This window comes from Nuphar pumila, chromosome 2 (assembly GCF_984573655.1).
Source record: "Nuphar pumila chromosome 2, dmNupPumi1.hap1.1, whole genome shotgun sequence".
NCBI lineage: Eukaryota > Viridiplantae > Streptophyta > Magnoliopsida > Nymphaeales > Nymphaeaceae > Nuphar > Nuphar pumila.
In genome coordinates, this window is record NC_143250.1 from 380,518 (window position 1) to 403,217 (window position 22,700).

General features: G+C 37.8%; 1 protein-coding gene across 2 annotated transcripts; it reads left to right on the forward strand.

Annotated features, from left to right (window-relative positions):
• Nucleotides 1-22: 22 nt before the first annotated feature.
• Nucleotides 23-20,098, forward strand: LOC149844357 (derlin-2.2-like). 2 transcript variants are annotated; one of them, XM_089994288.1, is made up of 6 exons: nucleotides 23-213; nucleotides 391-490; nucleotides 935-1,149; nucleotides 1,322-1,405; nucleotides 19,352-19,405; nucleotides 19,599-20,098. In XM_089994288.1, the coding sequence occupies exons 1-6, from the start codon at nucleotides 115-117 to the stop codon at nucleotides 19,767-19,769; spliced, it is 723 nt and encodes a 240-aa protein (XP_089850414.1). In that variant the 5' UTR covers nucleotides 23-114; the 3' UTR covers nucleotides 19,770-20,098. The 2 variants fall into 2 exon arrangements, with proteins under 2 accessions (XP_089850414.1, XP_089850415.1); XM_089994289.1 differs by lacking the exon at nucleotides 19,352-19,405.
• The last annotated feature ends 2,602 nt before the right edge of the window (nucleotides 20,099-22,700 follow it).

The following is a 22,700-nucleotide window of genomic DNA, read 5'->3' on the forward strand; positions in this document are numbered from 1 at the left end:
AAGAGGGCATTTTGTACCCTACATATTATTTGTGGCAGAAACTAGGCACCATTCTCATTCGACGTCCGAGTTAGGGCTTTTCAATTTTTTCCCTTTCCCCAATTTGTCTTGAGAATGGCTCAGGCCGTGGAGGATTGGTACAAACAGATGCCCATCATCACTCGCTCCTATCTCACTGCCGCCATCGTTACCACCGTCGGCTGCTCCCTTGAGGTGTTCCGTTATGACCATCCTCCTCTGATTTGGTTTCGATTTGATGGGGTCCTGGCTTTCGTCCATGATGGGAAATTCGTTTCTTTTTTTTTTTGATCTCTACGTCTCTCTCGTTGATCATTCCTTTTTTGGTTCATTTAGTGATGCTGTTTTTTTTTTCTTTTTAATTTGGTTCAGATTATATCTCCGTATAACTTGTACCTGAACCCCAGCCGGATCGTGAAGCAATATGAGTTCTGGCGCCTAATCACCAATTTCTTCTACTTCCGGAAGATGGGTAATTTTGATTCCCTCTGTTTCTAAATTTCTGTACTCCGAGTTTTCCGTTTTTGTTAAAGGATATGTTTCATTCTTGGGAATATTTTTCTTTGGACATGCATTTAAATTTCTTCTTCCCCAAATTAGTTTGGTTTCTGATCTTATGCCCTGTCCCTTTTATCGTTTCGTTTTTTTTTTTTCACGATATTGCTTTGCTTGTTTTTCATGGGCCGAGTTCTTCTGGAGTTTCTTATTTCTTAAATTTCTCCTTTTTCAGTACATCTTTGTGTGGGTTTGTTTTTCAGTTTAGGGGAAATTGCAATTATGGATGCTGTTGCACAAAAACCATATAGTGATTGCAGTTGTCTTTTTTCCCTTTTTTCTGTTGTGTGCGAGTGTGAGGGCGCTTGATTTATAATTCGAAAGTGGAGATATTGAACTTTTTCTTATATGGATTCTGCAGACTTGGACTTCCTTTTCCACATGTTTTTCCTTGCTCGATATTGCAAACTCCTTGAAGAAAATTCATTCAGGGGACGCTCGGCAGATTTCTTTTACATGCTGTTATTTGGAGCATCTGTCTTGACTGGAATTGTACTTGTTGGTGGCATGATACCCTATGTGTCCGCATCTTTTGCAAGAATTTTCTTCCTCAGCAATTCCTTGACATTCATGATGGTCAGTTTCTTCGACAAGCCTCGTGTTTTATGGGTTTCTCTTTCTAGAGCTATCAATCATATGCTTCTTTTTAAAGCTGATTAGGATTAATGTGATTGGTATTAAAGTTCTCCATCTTGCTTTGTCTTGAAAATTTGAGTTTTTTTTTTGTTTCTGATTTTTGGGTTTGCAGGTGTATGTCTGGAGCAAGAGAAATCCGTTTATTCACATGAGCTTCTTGGGTCTTTTTACATTTACAGCTCCTTATCTTCCTTGGGTGAGTTCCATTTCTGTGGATTTACTGGAATAGTGAATGTGGTAGAAACTGATGCACCATGAATTTTATCATGCATATAATCATTAAGATTTTCCTTTTGTAAACCTTAGCTGCAGATTGTGTCTTACATCAAATGAAGACATGAACTTTTGAGCCTTCATTTTCCATTTTACATTCAACAACAACTACGCCTTCATCCCAAAACAATTGGGGTCGGCGATATGAACCAACAACGAAAATCATTCTGGGTCTTCCACATTAATCCTTCTCCTCCAATCAATTCTATCCAATGCCATGTCCTCGGTGAGGTTCAAAGCATTCATATCCTTTCCTATCATCTCCATCTAAGTCTTCCTAGGCCTACCCCGACCTCTTTTAACTAATATATTTTCCCATTTCTCCATCCTTCTAACTGGAGCATCATTAGGCCTTCGTCGAATATGTCCAAACCACCATAAACGATTCTCTCTCATCTTATTTTCAATGGGTGCAACGCCTACCTTCTTATGTATCTCCTTGTTTTGAATCTTATCTTTTATTGTATTTCCACACATCCATCTAAGCATACGCATCTCAGCTACACTCATTTTTTGAATATGATGTCTCTTAGCAGCCCAACATTCTGTACCATATAGTAAAGCGGGCCTAATAGTCGTCCTATAAAACTTTCCCTTCAACCGCAATGGCATTCTACGATCGCACAACACTCCAGTTGCACTTTTCCATTTCATCCACCCAACCTTTATCCTATGATTTACATCTCCATCAATTTCTCCATACTTTTGAATGATAGATCCCAAATATTTGAAACAGTCATCCACCGGTATTTCTTGCTCACCAAGCTTCACTACACTCCCATCACTACTTCGTTGCTTACTAAACCGACATTCCATATATTTTGTCTTACTCTTACTCAACTTAAAACTTCTTGCTTCCAATGTCTGTCTCCATAATTCTAACTTAGCATTAACCCCAGCTCTAGACTCATCAATCAAAACAATATCATCAACAAACAACATGCACCATGGCACATTTTCTTGAATTGATCTCGTAAGCTCATCCATCACTATAGCAAATAGGAAAGGGCTTAAAGCAAATCCTTAATGTAAGCCAACCGTTATAGGAAAATTGGTTGTCACCCCTCCACAAGTGCGGACATTGGTTACTACTCCTTCATACATATCCTTAATTATACTAATGTACTTGAGAGAAACACTTTTTTTCATCATTGTTCACTAGAGAACGTCCCTAGGTACTCTATCGTATGCCTTCTCCAAATCAATAAAAACTATATGCAAATCTTTGTTCCTCTCTCTATTTCTCTCAATAAGTTGTCTAAGAAGATCTATAGCTTCCATAGTTGATCTTCCAGGCATAAAACCAAATTGATTCTCCAATATCATGACAACCTTCCTCAACCTAGACTCAATCACCCTCTCTCAAAGTTTCATAGTATGACTCATGAGTTTTATACCACGATAGTTTGTGCAATCTTGTATATCACCCTTATTCCTATATAAAGGCACCAAAGTACTCTTCCTCCACTTATTAGACATCTTATTTGTCCGCCAAATCGTGTTAAAAAGATTTGTCAACCATTCTAAATCTTTCTCTCCCAAGCATTTCCAAGCCTCAATAGGTATACCATCTAGGCCAACTGCCCTTCTTGATTTCATTTTCTTCAAAGCCTCTGCAATTTCTTTCTTTTGAATCTTGCGCATGAAGTCACAATTCATCTCATGAAAAGGAATGGACAAGTCTCCAAGATCCTGAGCATGACTTTCATTAAATAGCTTATCAAAATAATCTTTCTATCTCTCCTTAATCTCCTCATCTTTGACTAAAACCCTTTGTGTTTCATGTTTGATACATCTAACTATACCCAGATCCCTCGATTTCCTATCTCTCATCTTTGCAAGCCTATAAATATCCTTCCCGCTCTCTTTTGGTATCCAACTTGTTATAAACCTCCTTATATACCTTATCTCTTGCGTTTCGAACTACTTTTTTAGCTTCTTTCTTTGCTATCATATACTTCTCCAAATTCTCATTATCACGACTCTTACTTAGATTTCTATAACACTCTCTTTTAACTTTAATAGCTAATTTGACATCCTCGTTCTACCATGATGTATCCTTACCTAACGGTGCACCGCCTTTAGACTCACCCAATACCTCCTTAGCCACCTTTCTCATGCCACCCGCTATCTTATTCCACATTGATACTGAATCCTCCTCGAGACACCAATCAACTTTCTTAACTACCTGTTCTACAAACATTCTTTGTTTAGCTTCTTTCAGTGCCCACCACTTAATTCTAGGATCTATCCTATATCTATCCCTTTTGCGGCATTGTCTAATTCTAAGATCTAAAATTAAGACTCTATGTTGTGTAGCTACACTTCCTCCCGGTAAAACCTTACAATCGTTGCAACAACCCCTATCTCTCTTTCTAAGTAGGAAAAAATTTATCTGACTCGTATTAACCCCACTTTTAAATGTTACTAGGTGAGACTTCCTCTTCCTAAACCAAGTGTTTGCTAAGATCATATCATAGGACCAACCAAAATTTAAAATCCTTTCTCCACTTTCGTTTCTTTCTCCTATACCATAGCCTCCATGGATACTCTCAAATCCATCCCTACTAATGCCTACATGTCCATTAAGGTCACCGTCGATGAAAAGCTTTTCTCCATAAGATATCCCTTGTACTACTCCAGCTAAATCTTCCCAAAATTGACGCTTAATGGAATCATCTAAACCTACTTGAGGTGCATAAACACTAATAATATTAATAATATCCGTACCTAATACTAATTTAATAAGTAAAATCCTATCACCCTTCCTACGGACCTCAACTACATTATCTATAAACTCACGACTCATAACAATCCCTACTCCATTCCTATTTCTATTTATTCCTGTATAGCAAATCTTATATCCCCAAGGTTCTATGACTTTTGCCTTCTCACCTACCAATTTGGTCTCTTGTAGACATAAAATATCAATCTTTCTCCTACACATAACATCTACTAACTCTACCAACTTACCAGTTAAAGACCCTATGTTCCAAGCGGCTAACCTAATTTTATGGTCTTGGACTAAGTTCTTTACCCCCACCCGTCTAACAAAGTGAGGAAACCCATGCCTATTTGACACCACACTCGGGCGCCGGTGTGACGCGTCGCTTCCGGGCGACGACCTAGCAACCCTTGCCCATTTATCACTGCCTCCGGGCCTATGGAGTACAATGCGTCGCTCAGTAGGGAACGCCCCAACGAAATTCTCATATTGGTTCATATTCATAGGGTATGACTAAGTTTTTATGCTGACTGTCATTGGCCTACTGCAACCCTCCTCCTTTATCTGGGCTTGGGACCGGCAGTGTATAACTAAACAGTTATACACAGGCGGAGTTATTTTCCATTTTACATTGTTATTGGAATTTTGAATTTCACTTGCAATCAATGTAAGGGATGAAGAACATGCTGGTTCATAGTTTTTTAACTTGTGTAGCAAATTCAACAGCATAACCATTAGTCTCAGGTCAGTTGTTCATGTCATGTGTTCTGACAATAGAGCTGGCGACCTTTGAGCTACTTTCCAAGACCTGATGATTACTTGTGAACACACTTTAGTTATGTTGGGTGAATCTTTCTTGTTAGTTTGTTAAGGCCATTACAACGATAATCTATTTGAATTTTGTATGTACTTTCTTATTTAATGAAGAATGGTTACTTATAAAATGTTAAAATTGTCAGGAAAGTTTTCTAGAATATTGGGTTGGAGTTCTTAAGTGATTGATATGTAGTCCTAGTCATGTTTTGGGATTGCCTTTGTCTGGAGGCTACTTGATTATTAGATTACGAGTTTACATAAATATTTATAATGAAGAGAGATAGCTTCTTCATTTTTCTTCCTTAAAAAATGTTTTATTGTGCTTACTAGAGCTTGTATTCACTTGCCTTCCTTTTAAACAAAGAGCTGCATTGAGCTAAACCCATTGGAGTGCCATTATTTAGTGCGGTGCTTAAGGTTTTTCTTTAAAGTATAGGCATTCTCTATTGATGTTTGTATAACTCTAGATAGATAAGGCAATTTGAGGATTCTACAACTGAATCTACCTTGCATTACCTTCCAGATCTTGTTTAACAATGACCATCTTCGATAGCACTGTGGCAGTGGCTTCTAGCCAGATAATGGCAAAGGATTCTGGCTTATGTGAAGGCTGGACCCTCATTTTCTATTCTCATTATTATGGGGAGTCCTGGCTGAGGAATGTTCCCATCCAATCTGTCTTTCCGTTTGTATGCTTCAAATTCAATTTGGAGGGCAGTCTAGTAATGTAGAGGCTCTTTATCATTCATTATCAACTAGGATGGTGGATTCACTTTTGTAGATGTCTCTTGATAATGAATTGCAGATTGGATGGATCTTGTCAATCTCCTTAACAGATTGTTGATTGATGTCTCTGATGAGTCTGGCTTTCAACTTGTTCTCTGGCCCTCTTTGACATGCAGGAAAGATCTTTTATACAAAAGACGCTTTTTACCAAATAATTTCATGTCATCGAGGGGAAATGCTTCCCCCAGGGGCAGGGGAAGTTTATGAACATGACCAGACCCACTGGGAACCACATGAAAGGTATTTGTTTTGCGCAGGGTGAGAAATGGCCCATTTTCCCACCATTTCAGCTAAAACAAATGAGCCCTATGTGTTGCTTGTTTGTGTCTTCACATACCTTATAAAAGGTTTATGGCATAGTTGGCAAACCCGTGATTTGGACTCGGATCACCCGACTCTTGACTCGCTGACTCGGGACCTAAATTTTTAATTGTTTTTTTTACATAATACTTTAAATATTGAATATAACACTATGTTTTCTACAATGCAGATGCAAATAATCAAACTCCAAGCAACAAATCCATTAAATCAAAGCATCAAAGAACAAAAACTACAAAATATCGGCATAAAAAGTAAAATAATAATCATAGCTGCACATTGATAAGAGCAATAATGAAATGAATAATTAAGCTGCTCATAAGTCTAACTGTAAAACAAGTAAAACTAGTAATAACTACATTTGTAATGTCTAATAATTTCTAAGAGCATTATGCAATATACATTAACAATTGAAAATCATAAAATGCAATTAATGGTTAATGCATAATATAGCAGAATATTAAATAAACTAGAGTATAAACTATAAAGAAATAAAGAAGCATACTTGAAATTTTTAATTTTCAAAGAAGGGTCTCGCTTCAGTTAGAAGGATGAAGAAATGGGAAAATATATTAGTTAAAAGAGGTCGGGGTAGGCCTAGGAAGACTTGGATGGAGATGATAGGAAAGGATATGCATGCTTTGAACCTCACCGAGGACATGACATTGGATAGAAATGATTGGAGGAGAAGGATTCATGTGGAAGACCCAGAATGATTTTCTTTGTTGGTTGTTGTTGTTGTTGTTGGTGGTCTCGCTTCAGTGAGCGAAGCAGAGAGAGAGAGACCTGGTTGTCGGCGGTCGATGGTGGCTGTCGACGGCGGATGGCGGTCGCCTGCTTCTGCTGGCCTGCTAGGGTTTGAGCCTTTGAGGAGAGGAAGTCTGGAAGAGACTTCTCGATAAAAAAATGATGTTTTATAATGTTTCATATCTGGTGAATCGATTAAAAAACCGAACCGACTCAGAGACTCTGTGCCAAATTGGTACACGATGTCTCAGTCCAAAATCGGATAATTCAGGACTGACTTGTCGTTGAGTCGGGCGATTCCAAGCCGATTCACACCCGATTCTGGTTAAACCAAGATTGGGTTGAATTGGCGTCCCCATTAAGCTGGCAATCTGATCTGACTCGGGCGATTCCCGAGTCGAATTGCAGGGTTGGCCAACTATGGTTAATGGGGCTTTGGGCTGGACCTGGGGCCTTTAGATAATTACCATGTTAAAGATATTATTAGCACTTAGTGTTGTATTCGTGAATATCATGGAGTGTCATTATAATCTCCAGATTGAATGGGTTATCCAGGTGTTGTATTCATGGGCATCATAAGGAATGAATTGGAATTTGAAATAAAGGAAATTGAATTGTTTAATATATTAAATTTAATTACAAGCAGAAAAATTACACAAACTTTGCATAAATTGACTACTTGAGATGTCTACGTCGACGTTGCAAGCTCAAAACCAAATGGTATGTTGTGTAACTGGTGGGGATATGCCTAACCCCAGCTTTCCTTTCAGAAACAAAAAAAATCTTAACAATATGAATCAATACATTTTAACAAGTTGATAGATGACCGAGTCGGATGTTCATTTTGAAAAGGAGTCATCATTCATGACTGGGTTTGGATCTCGGATCACAGACCCAACTCGAGTTTACTTAGTCACATGTTCATTAATGGCCTATTGTAATTTTGCTTGTTGTGTAATGGGTATTGTCGTGCCGTAATATTTGTACCAGCCTATATATAATGATAAGCCAGATACCGCAGACCTTAATTGGGGTTTTCTGCATCCACCACGTTCTCTCTCTCTATTCTTTATTCGTTCTTGTGATTGAATGGCAAAACCCATGATTTCTAACATGGTATCAGAGCAGAAGATCCAATCTTGAAGACCGTGTCCTTCTTATGAGCTTTAAGCTGAGTTTCTCTGTCTCTTTCTAAGGTATCTCTCAATTCGATTTCATCTATTCTCCATTTTATTCTCTTGTTCTTAAACCCAATCTTAAATCTATTCAAGTTAACATGTTTCTTTTCTTCTAAAATCCAAGTTTTGGATTTGTTCATGTGGACTTTTCTTTTCATCTATTTCTTTTCTCTGCTTTTCTGTTCTTCTTTTCTCATTGCTGAAAACGATCTTCTCCAATAGCAGTTTTGATAATCACGCACGATCACATTTGATCTTTGTGTGATTTCAAGAGTTGAAATCACGTCAGTCTTGTTTTCTCAGCGTTTTCAAATTAATGTCAGATCAGATTCTGATCTAAACGTGAACTCAGATCTGTTTTTAATTGATTGATATTATCTTTGAATCTTTTTTGGATCAGATTCATCCTTTGGAACTTCTGTCTCTTTCCTTGCCATTCTGAAAATAAAAACACATTATTTTCAATAACGTGCCTCTTATTGGTTAACTTCATTCAGAACAGATTTTACTGCATCGCCTGATTTTCTGCCTCGGATCTGCATATCGTTATTTAAAAAAAAGAGGCAAATCGCTTGATGATTTAAGGTATTCTTTAGCAAATTGCTATGCGATTTACAGTGTCCTTCAGCAAATCGCTACATAATTTGCGGTGTTCTTTAGCAAATTGCTACGCGGTTTTGACTCTTTCTTCCTTTTAGTTTTTTCTTGTTTCTTGTTTTCGTCTTCAATCGACTATGGATTCATTTTCCTCTTCTCAATCTGGTCTTCCTTCCAACTTTCTTAGTCAACTTGTATACGAGAAACTGAACAATTCTAATTTCCTAACCTGGAAGAGACAAATCATCTCATTCATAAGAAGTCAGGATCTTTCTGGACATCTGGATGACTATGTTCTTGTTCCTTTAGAGTTCATATCACAAGAAGGAAAGAATGAAGAGAGTTACACTTCTATTACCTTTGTTAGAAATCCATAGTACATATCCTGAATGAAGCGAGATCAGGCTTTGGTTGCCTACATGACTTCTACTCTGTCACAGGAGGTGCTTGTGGCAATCTCAGATGATTGCTCAACCATGCAGTTATGGCACCGACTTGTTCAAACATATTCTTAATGGCAATCCCAGATGATTGCTCAGCCATGCAGTTATGGCACCGACTTGTTCTGACGTATTCTTAAGTTTCTCAATTCAGAGTTATATTTTTAAAGAAAGAGTTTCAAATGTTGAGAAAGGATTTCATGACTATCATGGAGTACTTCAACAAAATGAAGACTATCATAGATCAGTTGGCCATCATGGGTTGTGCGGTCAGTGACAAAAATATGGTGCAACAAACTTTGAGCGGGCTGGGACCCGATTATCATATGATGGTTACTTCTTTATTGTGTTTACCAGACTTACCTGCTTTTGAAGATCGTCGTGCTAAACTCTTACAATATGAGATGACTTTGAAGGGATTCCTTGAAAATACTCACACTCACATTGGAGCACAAGACGTTCTTGCCACAAGAGTTACTTATGGTCGAGGACATGGCAGGTATGAATCTCGGGAAAGAAGCAGTCAAGAGAGGAATGTACAAGGAGCTCGTGGAATATTGCCTACACCCAATATTCCTCCTAATTTGCAGAGGCAACGGACAATATCCACTTGCTTTCTATGTAACAAAAAGGGGCACATCAAAGCTAAGTGTTGGTTTAATCCTCAAAATAGAGGAAAGCAATCAGAGACAAGAAAGAGAACAAATAAATTAAAGAATAGTGGAGAAGTCAAAGAGTTATTATCTGCCTTGACTGACTTGAATCTGAAACAGAATGATCCAGGCACTTGGTATGTTGATTCTAGAGCAGCTACTCATGTTACTGGTGATGCTGTTAAGCTCCTAAATCTTGTTCCTTATGTTGGTAGAAATAGTACAATTTCTGGAGATGGATCTCATCACCATATTTCTCACATTGGAAATTTTGTCATCCCTATGTCCAACTCTTCACTCGCTCTTTCAAATGTCATTCGTGCTCCTAATATCAAGAAAAATATTGTTTTTGTCTTTAAGCATGTAGATGATATTAGTGCTTCAGTTGAGTTTACTCTCTTTTCTGTTCGTGTCAAGGATCTTCACACGAGAGAAACGTTCGCTGAAGGAAAACGTCAAGGGAATATGTACGTGTTCCAAGAGAATCCTTCCACTCGTGTTCAACATGTTGCTCCCACCTTGAAGCTCACATCTTCTTCAGTTCCTCCTGAGAGTGTTTTTAATCTTTCTGAATATATTGAGCCGAATCTTTGGCATGGTCGTCTGGGTCATTGTAGTAGTCGTTTTATTGAAAAGCTTGTTTCAAGCAGTCTTATTCCTAAGTCAAGTCTAAGTTTAAGTGTCAATGATAAAAAATGTTCTAGTTGTCTTCAGTGTAAGAGTCTATGTTCTCCCTTTTCATTCTATTAATGAAAGAGCTTCAAGACCGTTTGAAATTATCTGTTCTGATTTTTGGGGTCCGACTCCAGTTCCTTCTATGTCTGACATTCGATATTATCTCATCTTTGTTGATAGCTAGTTTTTATGAAATGTAAATCTGAAACCTTCAAGTTATTTCAGAATTTTCATTCTTTTGTTCAAAATCACTTCTCTGATAATATCCTTTGTTTCCACTGTGATGGAGGGGGTGATTTCTCTTTAAATGACTTTATTAATTTTCTCCAAACTAATGGAATAAGTAGGCGGGTGTCTTGCCCTCATACACCTCAATAGAATGAGATTGCTGAACGGAAGCATCGCCATATTATCGAGAGTGCAATGAGCATGATGCATGATAGTAACCTTTCAGTTACTTTCTGGGCAGAAGCTTTCCATTCAACGGTCCATATCATAAATCGATTGCCCATGAATATCTTGAAAAACAAATCACTCTAATTTTCTTTGCATGGTGTTCATCCAAGTTATCATGATTTGTGTGTATTCGGGTGTGTGTTATGTTCATGTTGACAGTTCAATGCACCACAAGCTTCAAGATAAGGCCTTGAAGTGCAGATTTGTGGGGTACGTTGATGATTATAAAGGATACAAATGTTATGATCCCATGAGTAAGCGTATCAAAATATCCAGGAATGTTGTATTTAATGAATTAAATTTTGACCACAATGCTAACACTTCTCCTGAAACTGAAGTTTATCACCCCTGGTTGAATTTTGATCTCTTTTCTAGCGTTGATAATGTTTGCCCTTCATAATGTAATCAAAGAGATGAGGAAAACATGTCTGATGTTGCCCAAAAGACTCAGGACAATGCGATTTCAGAACCACTCTTGGCTCCTGAAAGGTATAAAGGCATTGTTTACTCTCGACGTGAGAAAGAGACCCTCCCCAACTCTGATCAGGAGATGAATTCTTTTTCTGTTGATTCCTCTGCTCCCAGAAGATCTACTCGCTCTCGACATCCTATTGATAGGTGGGTTAGTTATGAGAATTTCTTCATGGATTTTCAATTCTTCTTAACCTCTTTAGGTAAGGAATATCAACCAACAACATTTTATCAAGCAACAAATTCTAAGAGATGGATTGAAGCTATGAATGAAGAAATGGAGGCCCTTCATGAATGTGTCACTTGAGATATTGTTCCCAGACCACATGATCGGAATGTGGTTGGGTCAAAGTGGGTGTATAAAATAAAGTATAAGTCGGATGGTACTATTGAGTGATATAAGGTTAGACTGGTTGCCAAGGGCTTCACACAGGAGCAAGGACAAGACTACGATGAGACCTTCAATCCCGTTGTGAAAATGAGAACTATTTGCATCATACTATCATTGGCTATTGAGCATCAGTGAACTATCAGTCAACTGGATGTGAAAAATGCATTTCTTCGTGGAACTCTGAAGAAGTGTACATGGAGCATCCCACTAGGTACGCAGAAGGGAACTCCAAAGAATATGCGTGCAGGTTAAAGAGAGCTATATATGGTTTGAAGCAGGCATATCTCGATCTTGGTTTGACATTTTCTCTTGAAGTAGAGAAATATGACTTTAATCGGTCTCTTCTTGATCATTTTCTTTTCATATTCAAATACAAAGATACAATTACCCTGTTATTGATATATGTAGATGACATTATCATTATAGGTAACTCTAATGAACATATTGAGCAGGTCAAAGAACTCCTGAACCACAGGTTCAAGATGAAGGATCTTGGTAAATTGCAATATTTTCTTGGAGTAGAAGTCGACAGGACTACTGAAGGCATGACACTCACCCAACATAAGTATACCATGTAAAAATGTATACGAAGAGACAATATGCATACAAGCACTAATACTTCACAAAAGATGTGCACAAAGGCACTTAAAGAACACTTGAGCAAATACGCAAAAAGCGTAAAATAATGCAAACATGCACAAATGCATGTAATACGAATGTATTGAATAAAATGAGAGAAGCTTGAGACTCTCAAGCCTTACATAAATACAAGGGGGAACACCCCTATATATACACCTCAAGAGGGAGCCACCTTGGGGGCTCCCAAAGGAGTCGTTGGAGCCACCTTGGGGGCTCCTAAAGGAGTCGTTGGGAGCCCCCAACGACTCTTTTGGGGAGCCTCCCAATGTGGCACGTAAACCACAAATAAATAAAAAATAAAAAAATGAAAATGAAAAAGATAAAAAGGAAAAAAAAAGAATTACAATCATATTCCTAAGTGGAATATGCATAAAAAGGAAAATTACAAAAATACCCTTTTCAGGTATTAAGACTAAAATAAATATATATATTAGTATATATATAGATACGTATACATATGTATATATATATATATGTATGTATACTTATCTCTATATATATACTAATATATACGTATAAAAGGATTATATTTTTAACACTCCCCTCAAACTTACGGTGCGATAACCGCAAGTTTGCCCAAAAGAAAATAAAAATGATGGGAGCAAAGCGCCTTAGTGAAGAAGTCCGCTAGTTGATACTCTGTTGTCGCATATGGTAGATCGATGATTCTTTTTAAATATTCTTCCCAAACATAGTGGTAGTCCATCTCTGTGTGCTTCGTGCACTCATGAAAGGTGTGATTTTTGGCAATGTATATCGCACTCTTATTGTCACAACATAACTTTGTTGGTTCTAGAATATGAACTCCCATATCTTCTAGCAGACGCCGAATCCATACTATTTTCATGGTTGTGGATGTCATGGCTCTATACTCAGCTTCGATGGAGGACAAAAAGACCTTTTGTTGCTTCTTACACCTCCAAGAGACCAGTGATTCACCTAAAAAGATACAGAAACCAGTGGTGGGGTGACGATTATTAAGGTCACCTCTCCAATCAGAGGCAGTATACACAATTAAATTTAATTCAAAGGACGAGGAAAGAAATACTCCCTTATTTGTTGTTCCCTTTATATATTGGATGATTCGAAGGAATGCACTCATGTGAACCGATGTAGGAGCATGTTGGAATTGACTTGCAATGTGAACTGCATGAGATATATCAGGCCTAGTGATGCTAAGATACATCAATGACCCAACCAACTGTCTGTAAGGAGTGGGATTGTCCAAAATAATCTCATCATCGATCCTCATTTTGGATCCAACTTCAGGTGTTTCACAAATTTTGTCATCAGTAATGCCTGACCTGTCAATTATCTCACAAGCATGCTTAGTTTGGGATAAAAAATATCCTCTATGAGAGAAAGCAGCCAGAAAGTATGTCAGGAAACCTAAGTTTGACATTTCAAAATTTTCAGCTAGCGCAGTCTTAATTTTTTTAATTCCCTTGGTATTATCACCTGTAATTAACATGTCATCAACATATAGCAGCAAAATAATAATTCCTTTATCAAATTTCTTTACAAATAAGGCAGTGTCAGTATAGCATGAGACAAATCCATTTTCTATCATTAAACTGTTAAATCGGTCATACCAAGCTTTGAGAACTTGTTTTAGACCATAAAGAGATTTTCATAAACGGAGAACTTTACCATTAGGGCAATCCATTCCAGGAGGAGCAGTCATATAAACTTCTTCATTTAAATCTCCATTTAAGAAAGCATTTTAAACGTCCATTTGATAAATATTTCATTTTTTAATTGATGCGATGGTAATAAGACATCTAACTCTAACCATTCGAGCAACGAGGGCAAACGTTTCATCATAGTCTACCCCATATTCTTGCCCATATCCCTTAGCAACTAGACGCACCTTATATCTTTCAAGAGTTCCATTACTCTTGGTCTTGACTTTAAAAACCCACCTACATCCTATACTTTTCTTTCCTTTAGGAAGATCCTGAAACTCCATGTTTTAGCTTTCCTAAGAGCTCTTAGTTCATTTTTCATGGCTTCTACCCATTCATTCATCTTTTTGGCTTCTTCAAAAAATTTGGGCTCAACGTATGAGTGTATGGCACTAAGGCACGCTCTATGTTTGGGAGAAAATGAGTCATAAGATATGAATCTAGAAGGAGGTCTCCTATTTCTCTCAGTTCTTTGAGAACTTTCACCCAAAGTGATAGTTTCACTAGGCTCACTATATTTTTCTATAGCACTTTTAAAACTACTTTTGGTCTCTATGTTTGTATACAACCGGTTACCTAGAGGATCTATCATCTGCCTCATGATAGATAAGAGGCTAAGGAGGATGGACATTTTCTTCTACTTGTAATCATATTCCTTATCACTGTTGTCATCATCCCTTGACAAAAGATCAAATAAAAAAGAATAATCCATATTTTCCTCATGAGATTCAGTTTTTTCAAAACTACTAACATTTTCTAAAAAGCTTACATTTCTAAACACATATAACTTATTATTCTTGATTTCATAGCACCAAAATCCTTTTTGAGTCTCGGAATACCCAAGGAAGGCACATGGAATGGCCTTAGGAGAAAGTTTATCATTTTTATCTGTCAAAATAGAACATTTGCACCCAAAAACCCTTAACCTACTATAATCAGGATCTCTTTTATACAAAATTTCAAATGGTGAAATTTTACCCAAGTTTTTGGATGGAAGACGATTGATAAGATAGACAGATGCAAGGGCAACTTCGGCCCAAAATCTTTTTTGGATGTTTTGGGAAATAAGTAGGGTCCTGGTTGTCTCAATAATGTGCCTATGTTTTCTTTCGATCAAACCATTTTGTTGGGCTGTTTTAAGACAAGATTTTTGATGAATTATCTTATATTTCTCAAGATAACTTTTAAAATCATTTGAAAGATATTCTCCACCAGAATCGGTTCTAAGAATTTTTTTTTTTTCATCAAATTGATTCTGAATCATCATATGAGAAGATTTAAATGTTGCAAAAACCTCGTGTTTATATTTGAGGAAATATATCTAGGTAAATCTAGAGAAATCATCCACAAATATCACATAATAGGAGAACCCTCCTTTTGAAATAATGGGTGCCGGTCCCCAAAAATCTGAATGGACAAGTTCAAAAGGTTTTGAAGTAAACATGGATCTTTGATAATATGGCAATCTTCTCATTTTTCCAAGTGTGCAATCATTACAAACAAAATTTTCTTTACATAAGTGTTTGGCAAGCGGAAGATACAATTTTTTTTTGACAATGGGATGCCCAAGTCTTTTGTGCCATACATTAATGTCTTTGTGATGTAACACATTACAAAAAGAATCTTTTGGAATTTGAAGAAAGTCTACATAGTAAAGATATCCTTTTCTAGAGCCTTCCCTAATCAATTTCCTGGACTGGCGATCCTGTATCCAACATTTATTAGATGAGAATTTTATATCACATCCATGGTCCGAGAGTTGAGAGACAGAACGCAAGTTTAAATTTAGTTTTGGAATAAATCTAATTTTAGGAATAAAAAAATCTTTTTCTTCAAAATTTTCAGTTCCTTTAATTTCAAGAGAAGTGCCATCGGTAATTGAAACAAAAGATGGTGATGAATTCTTTAAAAAATCGGATAAAGAACATATGTTGGGGGACATATGAAAAGAGGCACCCCAATCTAAGTGCCAAGAGGTCTTACCAAGGGAAGAGTAGGTAGATGTAGCGGCTCCAGAAACAACTCCCTTAAGAAGTGGTTGAAGTGCTTCCATGATCCGATGTAGAGAAAGAGTTTCATTTGAGGGAGTCACGTTTTCTTCTTTTTGAGATGTGGTTGCCATGGCAAGCAACTTTTTCCATTTTGGGCAAACAGGTTTGATGTACCTCGGTTCTTTACAAAAATGGCACACAATTTTACTATAGTCCTTTCTTCCTTCTTGACCACTTGATCCTTGATTTTGATTTTTGAAGTGAAGAGGCTTATAAGTTCGAACATTGTTCTCCGGTCTTGAAACGACATTAATGACATCACTTTCTTCATTAGTTGAAGTTGCAAGAACACTCAGATTGTTTTTGCAAGTATTCATACACGTTTCCTCCCCACTAAGCTTTGTAAGGACATCTTCAAGCGAGGGGGAAACAAAAGAGGAGAGAAGAGCGGACGGAATTTGCTCGAACTCGGGCCTAAGCCCATTCAAAAAATAAAAAAAAATGGTCATCTTCCAATTGTTTGTACCTAAGCTCAATGGCTTCTCCACTCCATTTAGGCTCAAGCATGACGAGTTCATCTCATATGGATGATAATTTCGCAAAATATTCTCTTATAGACATTTCATTTTGTTGAAGGGTCAAAGCCCTTTTTTGGAGATAGTACTTGTGAGACAAGTCTCTTGACGTGTACATTTTCTCAAGATAATGCTAAGCTTTGGATGCTTTCTTGAATTTAATAATATTGGCATTGATCTTAGTTCCTACCGATGAAAAAATCCAAGAAAGAATCTTGAAAATTTTTATTTCCCATTCCTCATGTTTCTTGGAATATTCTTCAAGAGCTCTACTTTTTTCTCCTTCGAGAATTTTAATTTCACCTTTCTCTACCAAAGTAATCTTTGGTTCGGGTTCTGGTATAGAACCAAGAACGTACCCCCAAAGACCTTTACCTTTTATGTGAGCTTCCATGTTCCCGGCCCAAACATGATACTTTGAGTCATTCAACTTGAAGCCAAGAGAGAAGTGAGAGTCTTTTTCGCCCATTAGAGAGGAGAGAATAAAGAAAAAATCATGTACCATAATAAAATTTAAGGTCTTACTTGATGTAGGAAACTTCCAAAATATTGAAGAAAGAGAAGCCCCCACTCCAATCTCCAAGAAGTCAAAGGCATGTTTTTCGAGGTACCCAAAAAACGAAGAATCACACGATCTTCAATCTTTGACCAAGCTTTGATACCATGTAAAAATGTCTATGAAGAGACAATATGCATACAAGCACTAGTACTTCACAAAAGATGTGCACAAAGGCACTCAAAGAACACTTGAGCAAATACGCAAAAAGCATAAAATAATGCAAACATGCACAAATGCATGTAATACGAATGTATTGAATAAAAGGAGAGAAGTTTGAGACTCTCAAGCCTTACATAAATACAAGGGGGAACACCCCTATATACACACCTCAAGAGGGAGCCACCTTGGGGGCTCCCAAAGGAGTCGTTGGGAGCCCCCAACGATCACAATTGTGACTGTTGGGGGCTCCCCAACGACTCTTTTGGGGAGCCTCCTAATGTGGCACGAAAACCACAAATAAATAAAAAATAAAAGCAAATAAAAAAGATAAAAAGGAAAAAAAGAATTACAATCATATTCCTAAGTGGAATATGCATAAAAAGGGAAATTACAAAAATACCCTTTTCGGGTATTAAGACTAAAATAAATATATATATTAGTATATATGTATATGTATCTCTATATATATACTAATATATACGTACAAAAGGATTACATTTTTAACATACCATTGATGTTCTGGTGCGAAAGATTGCAAGCCTCTAAGCACACCTAGTGTACTTCATCAGATACTCAACTACCAAGATGGAGATTTATATGAGGACCCTATAGGGTATCGTAGGATAGTAGGGATGCTTCAATATCTCATCTTCACTCGCCCTGATATTGTTTATTCAGTCAATCAGGTATCTCAGTTCATGCATGAACCACATATTGGGTATATGGAAGTTGTTAAACGCATTCTTCGATATTTGAAGGGAACTATTGGGGATGGTCTTCTGTACAGAAAGAGTATGAATGAGCATCACATGCATGAACTTCTTGTTTACACAGATGCAGACTGGGCAAGAGATCCAGATGAGCGCAGGTCAGTATCAGGATATTGTGTTTTCATTTGCCTAAATCTTGTCTCATGGAGCAATAGGAAAAAGAGTCATTGCCATGTCCAACACAGAAGCCAAATATAGATCAATGGAAGCTACTACAGCCGCAGTAACATGGATTAGACACCTGTTGACGGAAGTAGGAGAATCCATATCTAGATGTATTCTCTTACATGACAATCAAAGTGCCATCAATATGTCGTTTAATCCTATCTACCGCAGTCGTGCCAAGCATATTGAAATTGATCAAAATTTTGTAAGTCAGAAGGTCGAAGAGAAGGAAATTGAACCCGAATTCGTTCGGACTGCTGATCAAGTTGTTGACTTGTTTACAAAAGGGCTTATCGAGGACCGATTTTGGATGTTAAAAGGCAAGTTGTTCATGGTTCAAAATCATATACAACTTGAGGGAGGATGAAAAGGAGTCGTCATTCATGACTGGGTTTGGATCTCGGATCACATGTTCATTAATGATCTATTGTAATTTTGCTTGTTGTGTAATGGGGTATTCTTCTACCCTAATATTTGTACCAACCTATATATAATGATAAGCCAGATACCGCCAGATACCGTAAACCCTAATTGAGGTTTTCTGCAGCCACCATGTTCTCTCTCTATTCTTTATTCGTTCTTGTGATTGAATGATAGAACCCATGATTTCTAACACATTTACTTGTGAGATGCAAGTTTCCATCCTTTGAACTTGGACTTATAGCTATATATCTTTCAGATGTGTTCTTGAATGCACAAAATAAATCCATGTCATTTGAAAACAAGCTTATAGATAGAATAATATACATCAATAATTTTCTCTGTTCTTATGACATCGGATTTCTTTCGTTTTCTAATTAAAATAGAAATGAAGGATGAAGGCAAGGGTCATATTGGTGTATATGTGAAATGTGGTAGTGATGGAAATGGAGATGCTCCTGTTTATGCTATTGGTCCATGAGGCTTCTGTTTTCCCATTGATGAATACTTGGCCATTGTTACCTATTTCTTATCTTTCTGTTCACACATGGAATTCTCTTTGAATGGAAAAAAGGAGGAAAAAATAGCATCATCTTCAGTGGAATGAAAATGTTTTTGTTTCATCCACAATCTGAATATATGCATGTCTGCAGGTTCTTTTGGGCTTCTCCATACTTGTGGGTAGCAGTCCCTGGGTTGATCTTCTGGTAAGTATCTCAATTGTTGCTTGCCTGCTTCTAGCACTCTCAAATTTTCATTATCCTGCTAATGCATCCCATTTAGGTTGACTTCTTGACTGAATCATCGTGTTTGATCATTGATTATGCTTTATAGTGTTTTCGATATTTGAGTAATTATGCTTGCAATATGTTCTAACTTTGTAGAACACTGACTGTCCAGGGTATGGCAGCTGGACATGCTTATTACTTCCTAGAAGATGTATACCCTCGGATGACTGGCCGGCGGCCACTCCAAACTCCTGCAGTCATCAAATCACTTTTTGCTGATGAGAATGTTGTGGTAGCGAATGTGAGGTTTGGTGCCCTTGTTCCAGAAAATCATGAAGATTGATGCATGAGTTATAAGAGCAGAATGACTTTGTAAGCTGCGTCTGCACGATGTTTCCGACTACTGCTAATCTTTGGCTGCCAAAGTAGGAGGTCGCATATACTCGAGGATTTGCTAACGATACTGATATGAAGGAAATGAGGTTGGGTGACTTAATTCGAGAGTTAATGCAATTCAGTTATGAATCTGTTCGTCTTTGGCTGTTTGATCATTGATTATGACTTATTTCAGTATGGGGTTTTCAGTAAATCGGTCCTCATATTTTGTACAAAAACCGACCCCTTTGAGTTTTTTTGTGTAATATTCTATCGATCAAATAGCTCCCTTCTTTGACGTGTTTCATCTTGTTCAGATTTCAATTACTGCCTGTAGAAGGATGGCCCCGATTCACATAGTAGTTAACTTATTTATGATATATCTCTGACTTTTAGTATGTTTTATATCTGCATGACATAGTTTCAATTCCGGAGGGGTTGTGGTCTCCCACTAAATTTCTTGTACAATTTGCCTCAGGGTCTCTTGAACATTTGTTACTTATATCCATTTGCAGAATATTTAAAGGAAAAAAGAATGGAAAGTTTATCACATCAATGCAATAAATGCTATTTTTACTATCTTCGCTTTTCAGTTGCCCATTGCTTGTAACTTTTGAATACCCGAGGGAGTTGCCCACGTGGTCTCGGGCTTGTCGATAGAGGTCTCGAGTTTCAGTCCTCATGTGCCCCTTCTGCAAGGCACAGGAACAGGTTACCTGAGGGCATGTTTAATGGCTCGTCCCGTGCGTCAAAAAAAAAAATTGTGCATCGACGGGCGCGCCAAAAATGAACATAAACAATACTCTCTCTCCTCCAGATAGCTCAAACTCGAAAAAGACTGGGAATCGACGGGTGCCCTTCTTTCGTTTGCAATCACGCTTGATGGGAGGATGGTCAATGTGCTCTTTGTTACTGGCGAGGAGGATTCCAGCGACTCAGTGGTTGGGTGCATACAGGAGGTGATCAGGGTAGTCGTTGAGTGCACCGGTGGAGAGAGTTTTGCAGAAAAACGGTGGAGGATGTTCTGGAATGAGATCAAACCCCGCTGGCGCAAGGGTGTGTCCGTAGCTTTCAGAGGTGGGCCACATAATGTAGGGTGGTTGCAGGGTCCCACTTGAGATTTTGATTGCTTTGGTGAGGGTTTCTTGTCATCAAACTGATTTTCTCATGTCGTACAAACAAACAGAAATTTTCATATAAAAAAAGCATTCTTAGGCAACCTTTTTTTTCCTTACAAGGTTTTTTCTGGCTTCCAAATGCAGACTGAGAAAATAAGGGGGGAATAGAGAAAACAAGGGGAAAGTAAATGATGTTAGGATATGGTGCAATCACATTGCATAATTTCAATGTGCCGCTGTACCTGATCACCATCCATCTACTGTTGGGCCCCACTCTGACAAGCTGTACAACAGAGGATGGAGGGTGGAACTGGTAAGAGAGGCAAAACAACCAAACAGGGCTTGTTCAGGCTCGGCTCGATTACCAGTGGATTGAGCTCATGGATTGGCTAGTGTTCATTTTTATCCGAGCGGAGCTTGAGCTCGGCTTGTCCCTGAATGAGATGAAGCTTTGGAAAAGCATTCCATGTTATTTATACATGGAATATATATATATATATATATATATATATATATATATATATATATATATATTTTCTGTATTATTATTTTTTCTATATTACACTTAATATTTGTATTATACATAAAATATATATAAATTTTAACTATATGAGCTCTCTCAAACTGAACACCCTGTGTTCGGGCTCAACTCGTTTAAGCCAAACGAAGTGATTTCACCTGATCATGCCTCAAACAGGAGATCGGAATGCGTTTGGGTTGTTTGGGGCCAACGCAACGCCAACCCTGACAATGCGGAGTTAAAGCTATACATGTCCTCATATAGCCGGATCCAGTGTAGGTCCAGGTCACCAAAGCCAAGTCGGGTCGGAGGAGTTTGGGATCAAGACCACTGAAGCAGGCAAGGGTGAGAGGTGAGCCTCAAGTCTGGGCCAGAGGTCAACAGCCTAGGTCTGACCTGTCAACGTATGTAAGCAATGTGCCCGAAGTTTTCTCAGTCAACTTAAGCCCACTAGGTTCTAGAGAATCATTAGAATTAAAACTACGGGTGTCAACGCGACCTTGGTGAGTCTGGCTGGACCTAAAGCTAACTTCAAAATGTTAGTTAGTATCAGGTTCGACCAGATCTACTGTAGGTAAAACCATGCCTAAGTCTTATAAAGTCAAAGATAACATAAAATAAGTTAGGACTAGACCTACTAAGATAAAAAAAATTATGTTTTAGGTTAAAAATTATGGAACCAAGTCTGGTATGAAATTTCATATAAACCATGCTTAGCTCTCTCTCTCTCTCTCTCTCTCTCTCTCTCTCTCTCTCTCTCTCTCTATATATATATATATATATATATATATATATATATATATATATATATATATATATATATATATATATATATATATATATATATATATAGAGAGAGAGAGAGAGAGAGAGAGAGAGAGAGATGCTAACCTGACTTGAAGGGTTGGATCGAATAGTGAGTGGGTCCTCTGAATTCTACTATCTGAATTCTGAACCCAAACCTTATCGGATCTGAGATAGGTCGAGATCGGGTCATACCCGACCCGTCAACACCCCTAGGGATTGAGGGAGGCTAAGACACAACAAAAGGCAGTCAAACAGCATCTAGGTCAATCAAGCCTCAGTTTTGGCTCCCTGAGCTTGGGTTGGGCCCCCTTTTCCAGGGAGGGTGTTGCGTGTTCTCCCCCAAAGACGCAATGTTTGCTACAGTGCGTGTTCGGGGGTCCGAATGAGCGCCACATATATAAGCACGTGGGGCTCGTATTTCTATGTCTATGAGCATCACTTAGCATCGGAGTCT